At 37.6% G+C, this 14,839-nt stretch overlaps 2 protein-coding genes across 2 annotated transcripts in view; one reads left to right on the top strand and one right to left on the bottom strand.

Annotated features, from left to right (window-relative positions):
• LOC106937192 (E3 ubiquitin-protein ligase DTX3L-like) overlaps window positions 1-12,892 on the top strand; it is a 25,090-nt gene extending 12,198 nt beyond the window's left edge. The window contains exons 2-4 of the mRNA XM_015018591.1: window positions 3,372-4,358; window positions 7,879-8,096; window positions 8,434-12,892. Coding sequence (XP_014874077.1) covers window positions 3,372-4,358; window positions 7,879-8,096; window positions 8,434-8,503 — 1,275 coding nt within the window. The 3' untranslated portion in view covers window positions 8,504-12,892. The remainder of the gene's footprint in view (window positions 1-3,371; window positions 4,359-7,878; window positions 8,097-8,433) is intronic.
• The window catches only part of LOC106937193 (Golgi phosphoprotein 3), a 48,919-nt gene continuing 45,550 nt past the window's right edge, over window positions 11,471-14,839 (bottom strand). Inside the window, exon 4 of the mRNA XM_015018592.1 lies at window positions 11,471-13,460. Coding sequence (XP_014874078.1) covers window positions 13,036-13,460 — 425 coding nt within the window. The 3' untranslated portion in view covers window positions 11,471-13,035. The remainder of the gene's footprint in view (window positions 13,461-14,839) is intronic.

Here is a 14,839-nt window from a genome sequence, read left to right as displayed (position 1 = left end):
TGAACTGTTGTTCGGCCTGTAAGCACAGACAACAGTCAGAACCCGTCCCCCCACCCGTAGGCTGAGGGAGGCTACCCTCTCGTTCACCGGGGTAAATGCCAACGTGCAGGCACCGAGATGGGGGGCAACAAGTATGCCCACTCCTGCCCGGCGCCTCTCACCTTGGGCAACTCCAGAGTAAAAGTACGTCCAGCCCCTCTCAAGGAGACTGGTTCCAGAACCAGAGCCATGCGTCGAGGTGAGGCCGACTATTTCTAGCCGGAACCTCTCAGCCTCGCACACTAGCTCCGGTTCCTTCCCCACCAGAGAGGTGACGTTCCACGTCCCAAGAGCCAGCTTCTGCAGCCGAGGATCAGACCGCCAGGGTCCCCTCCCTCGGCTGCCGCCCAAAAACACAGTGCACCCGACCCCTTTGGCCCCTCCGACAGGTGGTGAGCCCATTGGATGTCTCCTCTTCGGGCTGAACCCGGCCGGGCTCCGTGGGTAAAAGCCCGGCCACCAGGCACTCGCCATTGGACCTGTCTGCCTTAAGTGTGAAAAGTACAAAATAATATTTAAAATCCATTTAATTTATATTTGAATGATGGCAAACATCTAAATGTATAAAATACTTTGTTGTAAATATTTGGCATGTTTTAGAAAAAATCATTGTAAGCAAAACGTGTCATGAAATGTTGCTGCAAAAAAGAATCACTCTCATTACTGTCAGATACCCCCAACAGCCATATCTGCAGTATTTCTGCCTGTGTTCTCTACTGGGAAACAATTTGCAGGCTGTTGACAAAGGAAAATAAACAAAAAAAAATTAAAAGATGCAGCAGCTTGCCGCATTAAGACTTGATTTAACTAGTGACAGTCAAACAGGGTCCTCAACGCAGATGTTTGTAAAAAAAATTAAGTGGCTGTGTCGCTTCCTGATGAAAACACGACAAACGACGTAAATAAACAGATTTGAAAATGTCTCTACTTTCTCTAAGATCTCTTCAAAACATAATTCCTTGTATGTGAAGGAATATTCAAGAATATATTGAAAGGATACCAAAATATATGACCCTTCAAGAGGAGACTGTGCTAAACAGTCAGAATTTGTATTATCACCCAGCATTGTTAGATTAATGACCATTATTTTAACGTCTTCCCAGATTTATATTGACTGGCATGCTGTGCAAACTTAACAATAAATGTAAACAGTCTTGATATCATACAAACTATTTCCTTGCTCATTTAATGGAAGCCACATTATTTTGTTTGCACCTTGAGACATCTCTGGGCTGCAGACGCAAAGCTGTGCAACTTGGTAATTTGACAATATTCTTACAGTTAAAGTTTGCCTGACAAACCTGCTAAACAATATTACCTCCAACATGTTGGCAGCAAGTGAATAACATTCACTTTCTGCCAAAAAGTAAAGTTGTCCAAAGCGATAACTGAACTTGTACCAGCAGTCGCTGAGTTCTAAGAGCGCTGTTTTATCCACTACCATAAATGCAGATGGAAGTCCAATGATCCTACCTGTCATTGGTTCTCATCCAACAGACACCCGGTGCTTTAAGAAGCAGACCCGGATTAACTGGTGACACTTTCAGAATCTCAGTTTGAGGGAAGATTCCAACCCATTTCCGATGGAAAAGTATATAAGTCAATTGTTTTTCATCGTTGTCTCTTATGGTTGAATATTAAGGTCACTTGATGAAAAGAATAAAGACATTTAGTTAAATTATGAGAAAAAATATCAACAATAAGGAATAAATAACACTGCTACATAGTTCTGCCATGTCTTCTGTAAATGAACTAGAAAATAAGCTATAACATGTTACAAAAACAGTGTTTAAAAAAGTTTTGCTATTTCTGTGGATACCTATTTAAAAAAACATACAATATGAGGGAGATGTGAAAAATAACATAGCCAGTGGATCTTTTTAAACATTTTATTTTAAATTATATGTCTCTTCAACAATTATGTTGGCTTTCAGGGATTATTCTTTGCTTTGAGATCTGTTTATGGGATCTTGAGATCTATTTCGATCTTCCCTCAGTTTCAACCTCTGAACTGACAAATAAGTAAGGACAAGTTCTGTGTAATGTATATGTTTTGGTGGTTTTGGAAATTAATAAAAAAAAAGGCAACATACAATATTAGACCAATAAAAGTCTTTCTAATTAGTTATTCTCGAGATCTTAATTGGTGTCTTACGGAATCAAATAGTATTTTTGCAAATATTTGTAGTTCTTTAAGGTTATTGCATTGTTTATTTCCTAGCTCGGTTAAAGGGTCCTGAAAAGCCACGCCCACTGAAACATCTGTCTCTCCCAGCTGCCACCACCAGTTAATCCGTAACACCTGTATAAGATCCCACGCATCTTGTTTGTACCAGCTCTCCATCATCATTCTATTATACCCTATTCCTGGAAATGGATACCAGCTCAATCCTAATATAGTCCCTGTTGGTTAGAACTCAGGCTGCAAATTTTAATTTTTTGAGAATTTACAGATGAATGAATGAAACCTAGGCATTTTAATTTAGTTTTATTAATTTGAATCACTAAACTGGACCTGTCTCCCATTGAAAATGTGTTGCTCATTATGAAGCGCAAAATACCATAACTGAAACCAGAGACTGCTGAACAACTGAAGTTGTACATGCACAAAGAATAAAAAATAATTCACTTAAAACTTCAACAGTTAGTGTCTCCAGTTCCCAAACGCTTATTGATTGCTAAAAGGAAAGATGATGTAACACAGTGGTAAACAAGTCCCTGTCCCAACTTTTTTGGATTGTGTTGCAGGCATCAAATTCTAAATAAGTGAGTATATCCAAAAAATAAAAATAAAGTTTATCCATTTGAGCACTACATATCATGTTTTTGATGTCAATTCAATTAAATATTGGTTGAAAAGGATTTGCAAATAATTGTATTCTGTTTTTGTTTATACTTTACACAATGTCCTAATGTCATTGGAATTCTGGTTGTATTATGGTGAAATTCTTTGTTGGAAACTCTTTTTTTTTTTTTGCAGTAGTGGCTGAAAAAAAAAACTATGCAAAGCTGACCATGAACATAAGTAAAACCCAGATAGCTTGAATCTGCTTCGTGATGTCTGACACCTGGTCAGGTAAAAGGACTGATCTGAAACGGAGTCAAACTAAATAAAAATGACTTGAACAAAGCATATATTTATGAGAAAATCTGTCTTTGTCAGTCATAAAAAAACAGAAGTAGAGTTCATTTTATCTCGGATCTAAATATGATCTCCTAAATAACTGAATAGGTTTTAATATACTTTGTGACCGGCATAGGAAGTCAAACACACTGTATACTTTATTTAGCTGGACTTATTAAATGACTTAAACTGTTTTGTTCTGTTGCAGATTATCACAGACATTACTCTGATCATTGATGAAAAGATGATTGGAGACATAGATGTTAAAAACTGGATTAATGATAACTGCTGCCCTGAGAAAACTGGTTCCTGCTATAGAGTGTTCAGTAGAGACTTTAATAAGGTGCAGCAGCTTGTAAAGCGACTGTCTGGACATCTTTCCAGTCCTGGAACACAAGGACAGACTGCTCCTCCAATTCGCTGTGCTGCAACATGTTCAGTACCTGTGAACAGAGTTGTGATGGAATACATAAAAAAAAAATATGATGAAAAACTAAAGAGAATTCTAGGTCATTTTGTCATTGAGTTCAAAGCAGCAAACAGTGGCCCCCATAGCACAGTACAGGTTAACTTCAGAGCCCCAAGTGAACCAGCTTACTCTTCTGACAGGGTGCATCTGGACTTTGTGAGGCAGAGGTTTATCACTTTCTACCAGAGAACTGCCTCTGATCTGCAGCTAACATCTCTTCATGTGACTCCACATCGAGCTGAGGATCTGCAGAGAAAATTTCCTCTCCTGTTTTTTAAATCAGGCTCCAGCAAAGACACAGCAGTCTGTGGACCTTTTGCACATGTGCAAAAACTGAAAGAGTTTATTTCACAAAATCCAAAGAGTTCAGGCAACAGTCCAGTTAAAAGGGATCCAGCAAGAAGTCAAAGCTATAAATCATCTGCTCCTTCACCCAAACTAAGTAAACCTCCTGGCAACGAGATATGTCCAATTTGTATGGAGCCAATCCCACCAGAGAAGAAAAAGGCCCTGCAGTGCATGCATTCCTTCTGCAAAGACTGTCTCCAAAGAGCCTTTGACTACAAACCTGTTTGTCCTATCTGTGGGGAGGTGTACGGGACCTTGAAGGGGACACAGCCTGATGGAGGGACAATGGACATCAGGACATCCTCTGCCTGCTTACCTGGATATGAGAGACATGGAACATTAGTCATCCATTATCACATTCCAAGTGGAATTCAAAAGGTAAGAGCAAAGCTGCACTTATCAAAGTGTATCATCTCCAAAGTACTTCATCTTTGGGAGGATGAAGTGTGTCTGTTGTTGCTTTGGTATCCAACAAAACAAGTTTGCAAACACAGCTGAAGATGCACTTCTTTGACAGAGGATTAGGGCCAGACTATGAGAATAAAGCCTCATAGTCTTTATATTATGAGAATATATTCTCATAATATTCTCTGAATATTATGAGAATATTATATGAATTCTATATTCTCATAATATTCTCTGAATATTATGAGAATATAGAATTAATCGCAGAAAAAAGGTGTCTTGATACTTATCAAGATCTGAAATGAACCAGCTTTCTTCAAAATAGACACAATTACTTGATTAATGACTTTAAAGTCCTTGTACTGATAATATTTTTTACTAACATGTTAAAATTTCTTTACTTATAAAACTGATACCAGTGTATAACTTCATAAGATGCTCCACATTCCCAATTTTAATAAAGCGGGAAAACTGCTTTTATGTGTGAGCTTTCATAAAAAATAAAATTTTATTCGACTAATTTTACGACTTTATTCTCGTAATAAGAGTTCATTCTCATGATTTAAAAAGAAATGCTCTTAGTGTGGGCCTAATACTCATTTGTACATGTCAAAGGTTATTATTTCTGTTTATGGGTCCATCAACAACTTTATTCTTAATCAGAAAATCATTCCAATTCCACTCTGCTAAAAATCAGTTTGATCTTTATACCAAATCTATTTTAGGTGTACTACAACTTGCGTACAATAATTACGCAAGTTGTAGTTTTGAGGATTAATTTTATTGTTGAACAACTCCAGCGCTCTTGTTTTAATCCAAAATGTTAATAACCTCTCAAACCTGAATATTTAAGAAAGTAAAACTGAGATTTTGGCTTTGTTAGGACAACATCTATGTGTGAACGATTAATGGGCAACTATTTGTGTGCAAAATTATTATGCAACTGATTTAAGACTGAAAACTTTCCCATCTCACTTTTTTATTGTCATCCATTAAAGTTAGAATAATAAACACATCTCAAAATTGACAACATTTCTAAGATTTAAAAAATATGTCAGTGACCAATATAGCCACCCTTCTTTTCATTAACAGTTGTAAGCCTTCCAAGGAGTCTGTTGGTTTCTTGAGCTGTTGAAGTTCAACTTTTCTTGCAGCAGCAATCACAGCCTCCCAGACACTGTTAAGAGATGTGAACTGTTTTCCTTCACCATAAATCTCCTGTTTAAGAAGGGCCCACAAGTTCTCAAGGAGGTTTAGATCTGGTGAGGGAAAGGTCACTTCATTATTCTTTCATCATTTAATGCTTTTACTGGTAGTAGTGGAGTATTTTGATGCTTGATGGAGCATTGTCCTGCATAACAATCATGGTCCTCTTGAAAGATGCAAACTTTCCTGTACCACTGCTTGAAGAAAGTGTTTTCTAAACACTTGCAGCAGGGAAGGGAGTTGATTTTGAGACCATTTTCAAACTGAAAACAAGCTCATCTTTAATAATACCAGCCCATACCAGTATAGGTACTGGTATGGGCTCCACCTGGCTGGTTTCTGATGCAAAGTGGACTCTGTACCCATAACTGATCCAAGAGTCACTCTCATCTCATCAGTCCATAAAACTTTTGAAAAATCTATCTTCAGATCTGTCTTGGCATTTCAACTTATATGTCTTGTTCAGTGGTGGTCCGGTTTCAGCCTTCCTTACTTTGCCCATGTCTCTGAGCACTGAACATCTTGTATTTCTGGGAACTCCAGGTAGGTTGGAGTTCTGGAATATGACAGGCCAGGAAGATAATGGGTTCATGGCAGCTTCACGTTTGATTCTTCTCAAATCTTTGGTAGTTAATTTATGTTTTTTTTTTTTTTTTTCTCAACTTGTTTCTTAAAACCCTATTGACTATTTGCAGAAAAACTTTTGATGGTTCTGTGATCACTCCCCAATTTCTTAGCAGTTTTAAGAATGCTGCTTCCCTCTAAAATACTTTTTACAATTTTGGACTTTTAGGAGTCACTTAAATCTCTTTTATTGGCCAATTTTGCCAGAAGAAAAGAAGCTGCCTAATAATTATGCACACCTTGATGGTTGGTGTTGATTTTCTACCCACCCTCATTAAACAAATACACATCAGCTGATGTGTTCATATCCAATAAGCATTCAAGTTTATACAAATGAAGTTTGAAAATATGCATAAAAATTATGATATGGTCAAAACTAAAACTTATCTAATAATTGTGCACACAGTGTATTGTCTGAAGTTTGCGCATACTTTCTATAATTACGTACTAATTTACTGATTTATTCAATTATTTTCCAGAGTACAATAATTCTACTTAAACCTTTTTTAAGGTTTAATCCTATAATATATAAAGAAGCTAGATTTTTAGGACCCAGATGCACCAAGTAACTACTTCATGAAGTTAAGCCATATTTAATTTATTTAATTTAATTTATTGATGCCCTGATTAAACTAATTATGACGAAAATTATCTAAAGTAACATTCCCGACAATACTACTATTTCAATCTGGAAAGACTCAGACGGACAAAAGGGGAACAATTAAAAGATTTAATGACAGGAATGAATAACAGTTCTTTGGCGCTCGGACCCCGGCAGCGAATTCGAGCTGAGATTTGATGTGAACTCGATGAACATCCCGATAACTGATTAGGGATGCTCTCCCCCCAGGGCCCGACACTGGTGGTGGTGGTCAGGAAAGGGTGCTATCCTAGAGAGCTGAAGGATGTGGGTGGAGAAGGGGAGGTGGTGGGTTGAACGCAGCTGGGAAGCGGCTGACGGCTTGGGTGTGGATCCTTTATGCAGAGCCTGATTGCTGATTGAACTCGCCGGGTGAGGTCCAGTGCTGAGGTCGGAGATGAGCATGACGTCGATGGGGGAATGGAGGGGGCGGAGTCTTCCAGTCTGAACTTTCGCTTTAGCTCCATTTCTTTTAAGGTTGACAAAATGTCATAAGTTATAATTTATTGTTGTTACGATAAATCAGATTATTTTTATATCACAATTCTGATTTATTTATTATTTCTTTACAATAATCAAACCATATGATAAATGCCCATCCTTAGATAAAACTTGTATTGCAAAACTAAAAATACTACTAGAATACGGGAGTGTGAGATTACGGTTCAATATTCCAAGTAATATTGATTCCATTTCCCAAAGCACGCTCCCTGAGCATTATCTCTGTCATAAGGACTTAGATTTGGAAACAACAGTGAAAGTCCATCCAGTTGGCCAAATTATTGGCAAGAGTTTGAATTCACCCGATCAATCCTTTGCTTGGATGCATCCTTAATAATTTCACATGAATGCCTGTGCATGTGCAGCTTTAATCCCGAGAAAACAATTTTCTGTATCTGTTACAAATAATTTTGCTCCTTAAGGACAGTTAGCCTACTACTTCCTATTAGGAAGTAGTAGCTTTTATCTGGGCACAATCACATCACACCTTGAGATGACTTTTAAAATGAAAATTTTTTGCAGGAGGAGCATCCAAACCCTGGTCAACCATTCGAAGGTGCATCCCGAACCGCCTACCTTCCAGACTCCTCTGAAGGAAGGAAAGTCCTGGAGCTGCTCAGGAAAGCCTTTAATCAGAGGCTCATCTTCACTATTGGTCGATCCAGCACCAGTGGCAGGAACAATATGGTGACTTGGAATGATATTCACCACAAGACATCAATGCATGGAGGACCAACTTCGTAAGTACTGTTTATGGCCTTATATTACATATTTATTATTTTATTGATTACTTAATGAGCTTTTAATGACCTTGCACCATAAATCATTTGGTGTACAGGACTTAATAGCCTTAGATGTTTTAGGCACAGACTTAATGGCGTTCCTCAAAGTAAATTCCCTGAGCAAGTTGTGGTCAGTAGTGGTCAGGATATTTCATAAGCTACTATCATAAAAATATCATAAATAAAAATTGGAAACAAAGCTGACGTATCCAAGTGGTAATAGATGTGACCTAGCGTCTGATTATTGGAGGTTGACACCAGCACCAAGCTGATGGATTTGTTTTCCTGTTTGCAGCTATGGATACCCAGATCCTGATTACCTCAACCGAGTCCAAGAAGAGCTAAAAGCCAAAGGCATCAAATAGGCATGAATTTAAGGTCTTGAAATTGATTAAAGCAAAGGTAACATTTTACCAGCATAGAAAGAGCCATGTACAATAACTTCACTGCTTAACATATTAAATATGTGATGTAATTCCAGAATTGTCAGTATATTGACATTAGTCTTGAAAGTATTCTGTTATTTCAACTGCATTTTGTGCTTTTTTGGAGTCATTTCTGTTGATCAAGTTATTAATAGAAACTGTACATCTACACTGTCTTTCCTAATTAATTGAAATGTATTCAGTCTAATATTTCTTATGAAATTATCTTAAAGGACTGGTTCTCCATCCCAGTCCTCAGGAACCACTACCATGCATATTTCAGGTGTTTCCCTTCTGCCACATATCTGACTTGAATAAGTGGGTGATTAACAGGCTTCTGGCATGCAGAAGAGGTCATGGAGTCATTTGAATCAGGTGTTCTGGAACAGAGACGTATCTAAAACATGCAGGGCAGATGGACCAGAAGACCAGGATTGAGAAACACTCTAATAAAGCATGGCAACATCTTTTCTGGGTTCAAGTCCTTGGCAAGCAAATCATAATACACACATTCCAATTAATCCTAGTTATCAAACAATTCAGTCAAGTTCAGGTTATTATTCAAATTAGCTTAAAAATTATCTAAGGAAACCCAGAAGATTGCATTAAGTCATTGACTTGCAGCATTTACTCCCCTTAAAAACAAGCACATAGCAACAGACGAACGTCACTTGCATTGAGTCATGGACCTTTTAGCAATCCCTCATTCTCAGCTTGCTCATAGTAACAGCAGAAAGGAAAACTCTCCTTTAACAGGAAGAAACCTCCAGCAGAACCAGAGCTTAGTGGAAACGGCCATCTGCCACGACCGCCTAGAGGTTTAAAATCATGTTAAATATTAGCAAGTGATAAAAATAGACCCGAAACATCTCCTTGTTCATGCAAGTGAATACACATGCCTGGTTATTTAAAGATGGGTTTAATGATTCATTTTCAGATTTTGCAAATAAAGTCCATATTTCAACATCAGTGGAAAAATACATCCAATATTGCCTGAAAACAATGAGGAACACTGCTGGACCAAACATAATTCATCACCTAAATTTACAAGCCTCCTATTAGATTATTACTGCATGTGCAATTATCTTTCAGCTAGCAACAAGTTATTTAACTCCAGCTGATGCAAAGACTAGCTTCTCATTTGGGCACATCGAGGAAGCGGAGAGGCAGGTAAACTGATACCTAGTGCCTACTGTCATGCCCCAGGAGGCAGCGCTGTGATCTGGGGTTGCTGCAGTTGGTCAGGTCTGGTAACATTATGTGTCCAACGAATGACTACCTGAATATACCATCATCAATGATTTTTTTTTTTTTCCCTTGATAACACGACAAGAATCATCGGGTTCAAATTGTGATTAAATTTGAAAATGATGTCTCATAGAGCATGAGACATCATTCTTGCACATAGATCAGCCTCCACAGAATCTGGATCTTAACCATATTCAGGGTTTCCCCAGAAAACTTGTTAAGGGGTGTATTTTGTATTTTTGTATTATGTTGACAGGACATGTAAAAATATTACTGGGTAATTATGTTACTGGAAGACATTGCTAATAATGCTTAAACCCACAACTATAGTCCAGTTTTTTAACTGCCTTTTTGGATGATGTATAAATTTTGTCTCAAAATATGTTTTGGATGATGCATATATTTGTGAGCAAATTGCAGCCCATGTTTTTTGCGTTTTTGGGTCTGTAGGGGTGTCCATGATGGAGCACAGACATATGAAGCCCTTCAGCTTTCAGCATGTGCTTCACTGTGGAAGCTTAAATCTCACCACTTGCTGGCTCCAAGATTTGTGGCAGGTCTTTTAAAATCCATCAAGGATTTTTCCTCCACTTCTTTCAAAAATATGGTGGCACCCATTGACAGTTTACTCTTTCTGCCACAAGATGGCATTACTACTGTACCTTTAATTGCAAGGAAAAAAACTGAATTGAGCCAAGGGATGCCCAAGTAATCTTAATAAAAGTTCTCATTTAATTTTATGCAATTTATATCTGATGATTGATGTTCATTTGAAAAAAAAAAAAAATCCAACAATTACATTAGAAGCAAAATTCTTAGAGCGGCAGTATATCACATAGAATACTTTTATTGCACAATCAAGTAATTATGTTACCTGCAATTGTAATAAAAATGCTGTATATATCAAATATGACTTAAAAGAAACTTGACTTCGTGACTTGAGATCGGGCCTCCGTCTCTAAGAAAATTCCACTCTTTCCAACACTCCATCAGCTTTGCACTGAGAAGTAGCTTGTATAATGAGCTCAGCAGATGCGCAGTTTCAACAGTTGTTCGGTAATTAGTGCTAGCTAGTCTGAAGGAGCTGATGGGGGAGCCCAGGGGAGGAATGCTCTGTGAGGTGGAAGCTTGGAAATTGCTGCTCAGAGGAGGAGTTAAGTCCACTCAGGCATTTTACGCAGTTGAATAGTTGCCATAGGAGATTTAAGAATTTCTCTAACATGCATGAAACAATCAAAACAACACACCAGGTATGTTTTTGATGAGGGAATAACATAACATGATGTAAAACTCAAAAGTACATTTTACATAATAATGCCTCTAATTCTCCGGGTTTACCCACAGTAAGCACATAATCTTACTTTCAATGACCACTGCAGACTAATTCAACACCTTGAAATAGAACTTAGCAAATAAGGTGTCATCTCAGACACCTGATGCAACTAATTGAGGGATTTATTAGACGCATGAATTATTTGAGATAGAACAACCTGCAGTGGAAACTAACGTTTCATTCATCCACTATTCTAAATATGATTTATACTTCTGTAAATATAGCATACTTGTATCCATTGGTGCCACATGCTCGAATTCATGTGGCACTAATTATCTTCTGTACATAAGATTTGTTTGATAGAAACTCCCAAGATCCAAGACAAACACATTAAAAATTTTATTAAGAAAACATCTTCCATTATCTTAAATTCTGCAACTCTGTGAATTTAACACAGAAAAGTGTTGATCAACACAATGAGCTTGGTGATAAAAAAAAAACTAGGACCAAGTGATAGTTTATGGTAAAAGGGATTAAACAAACTAAAGAAGCCTCTTTGTTTACAATTTCAAACAATAAAACCAATCTGAGTTACGTCAGAATTATCTGAACATCAAATACCCTGCATAATTAACCCCTGTTCCAGTTAGAACTGAGTATTTCACTAGCTAAGCTAACCCCTGAAGATCTTATAGATTTTGCCAAGACAAGTCTAAAACTAGACTAGGTTTACTGAATCTGTATGTTTAAGCTACAACTGTACAAAAAGAAAGCAGTTTCATGTTTGGGAGCTCGAGTACATTTTTTCAAGTGAAGCTTTGATTAATCATCAACTAGCTAGACCTATTACTGTCCTGATCAAGAATTAAGGTTCAGACTTATCAGTTGGACACATGCCAACACTTGAAAGATTAGTTGAACCAGATCAAGTCGTCAGTACAATAGATTCGTTGTACTGACAACAAATCTATTGGACATCATCACAAATTCATTTGTCTGCAGGATGACTGTATAACTTGTATGACAAAAACAGTTTACTTTCTACATCCAGAAAAGATTATACACATAATCATTCCTTAATGCATTTTTCATTTCTGCTGACTGCAGACTGTATTGTACCTAAAACAATAAAGAGACAAAATATTAACCATTCTTAAAGCAGTGATTGATTAAAGTTTTTATTTCTGGCATTACTATTTTGAGGTGAATTAAACAATCTCCTTCCTATAAGAAGGTCAGCTGTTGCTTTAGTCAGACCTGGGATTTGAGTCAATATGTACTCTTAGCACTGTTCCTCCTAACACTGAACAAGAAAAGCAGCACATATATTGACTAAGTGTTGGCCTTCATGCTCTCTCCTTCAGGCTACAGTTCTAGCAGCTGTCGCACTGGGTTGTTTGAGGCAACACCAACATTAAATAATTTCTTATTGCCAATACACTGAGATCAGGACAGAACACTTAGTTTGGATCTTGCCATATTGTCTGCTTTCTTGTTCCTGTTGTGAAACGAGTGGAAATACGGATGTTGCATACTTGCAGCATAATATCGTTTGGTCCAACAGCATCATCAAATAACTTTCTACACTGCTCTTACATGGATATGTCCATTCATCTCAGACTTGGTCACTGTATTCTTACATTTGCCAAACTGTTCTATTAACATATTAAGAGACAAAAAAGTCAAGATATTGGTTTCATAAACAATTTCATTCAACTTTCTGATAGACTTTTAGCAAAGTGATAAGTGAAATAGCAATTTCAGATTTGGAGCATATTATTGGTCCACAAGAACAGTTACCTGGAAGGGGAAAAAAATGCCAGTAAGACAGAATCTCCTGCAGTTCAGTCAACCCCACCAGTAAAGTTCTCTTGTTGGGATTATTACTCCAATTTGTACCCAACAGTACACAGAGCATACCACCAGAGACTGTGTCCAATGCTCTTAAGTCTCATTTAGTGAAAGCAGCTACCACAGCCCACAACATCTCATTAGTGTTGGCCTTCATGCTCTCCGCCTCAGGCTCCAGTTCTAGCAGCTGTCGCACTCTTTTCATGGCCAAGTCGTACTGGTCATCTAGTAGTGGGGCAAATGCATTTTCTAACACATCAGAAGAATGGGCTAAGAATATAAGTGCCACCAATCGCTTGTCCATTCGATGAGGGTCATTCACCCACTTGTCTAGAACAGCTTCCTGGACCTTCTTGATAAGACGCTGCTTGATGTTGTTGTTGGTCAGGGGATGTGTAGTCATATCAAAAAGCAAGAAGTTCTGTTTCTCTGTTGTGAGGACGCCTTTTTCCACCAAGTTTTTGGCCAGTCGTTCACGGACATTCCTCAGCTGATAATGCAGCTTCAGTGGGTTCCACGTTTCTCCTGTGGAGTAGATTTATGAACAAAGAACACTTCAATGGAAAAAAAGAGAACCATTTCCAAAAACAACAGTCAAATGCGGGGCCAACTTTTAAACAGGCAGTTTAAAAAATATCCTACACATTTTTCATGTGAAACTTCCAGACTTATCCAGACTCAGTTTCAAGTCTATCACATTATTTATTCAATATAAAATACAAAAGTTAACTATCGATTTATAGCATACATTTTTAGAATGGTCTGACCAAAATGATAGAATCAGCAAAATCCAGAACCTGAAGAAAGGAAGAAAGCAACATGGAAGGACAAGAAAGAAAGGATTGGACAGAAATGAAAAGGAAGAAGAGAAAGAAGGGCTCAGAAATACAGGAATGCTTTTTATGTCCTCTCTTGTTCTTGTCTGTCCTTATCAGGAAAAGGACAAGAAAGGAAGAGAAGGAACACTGGATTCAGAACAGATGAAGTAAAAGAGAAAGAAAGGAATTAAAAGAAAGAGAATGAATAGGTCACCACAAAGAACAGAAGAAAGAAACGTAAGGCACACTGAATTAAGGAGGACACAGAAAATTTGAGGAAGAAGGAAAGACAATGGTTGAAAAATAATTAATAGCACAAGAAAAGGAAGATAGGAAGACCATAAAGGAGTAACGAGACAGGACATAAGGTGAGGCAACGTTATTTGCATAGGACATTTCAGCAACAAGTCAATTCAAAGTTTATGCATGATGTAGATAAGGAATAGATGTAGAAAAGAATAACTCATGCTCACAGTTTTCATCAATGGAATGAAGACAAACTGAAATTATTTTCTTTGCCCAAGAAATACATGTCTTGGATAAAGGAGACACTTAGATATGTTGGTTCTTTAGAAAATCTTCTATAAACCCTCACATGGTCTTAGGGCAACACTCAAGAGAAGCGCGGAAAATGTCACGGTCTGACAACGAGGAAGTGGAGGTGTTGTCCCATCATTCCATCACCAAAGTAAAAGCACACATGGGGTCAGTGTGACCTCACCTAACCACACACAGAGTACTCTAATGAGACTGTGGGAGCATTAGAAATGGGGGAAGAAATTAAAAATTTTCTCCACCAGCCACAGTGGCTGGTAGAGAAAAGTTTTTACTAGACACTCAAACGTTTCACCAGCCACAGTTTTTTTCTTTTGATTAAAAACCCCATGTATAAAATATATGATTTATTCTTAACTATGTAAACCGTTTTACTGACAATAAGTTTACCATACATATATGTAGGTGTACATATGTGTAATTTACCGTATTTTTCGGATTATAAGCTGCTACTTTTTTCCCACGCTTTGAACTATGCGGCTTTTTTTAAAATTATTTTTTATTATTGAACATCTTTGCTTATAAGAACAC

This window comes from Poecilia latipinna, unplaced genomic scaffold (genome assembly GCF_001443285.1).
Source record: "Poecilia latipinna isolate Pla-1442-1.1 unplaced genomic scaffold, P_latipinna-1.0 Scaffold2292, whole genome shotgun sequence".
NCBI classification, from domain to species: domain Eukaryota; kingdom Metazoa; phylum Chordata; class Actinopteri; order Cyprinodontiformes; family Poeciliidae; genus Poecilia; species Poecilia latipinna.
Note: the sequence above shows the minus strand (reverse complement) of the source record. Positions and strands in the feature narration are given on the sequence as shown.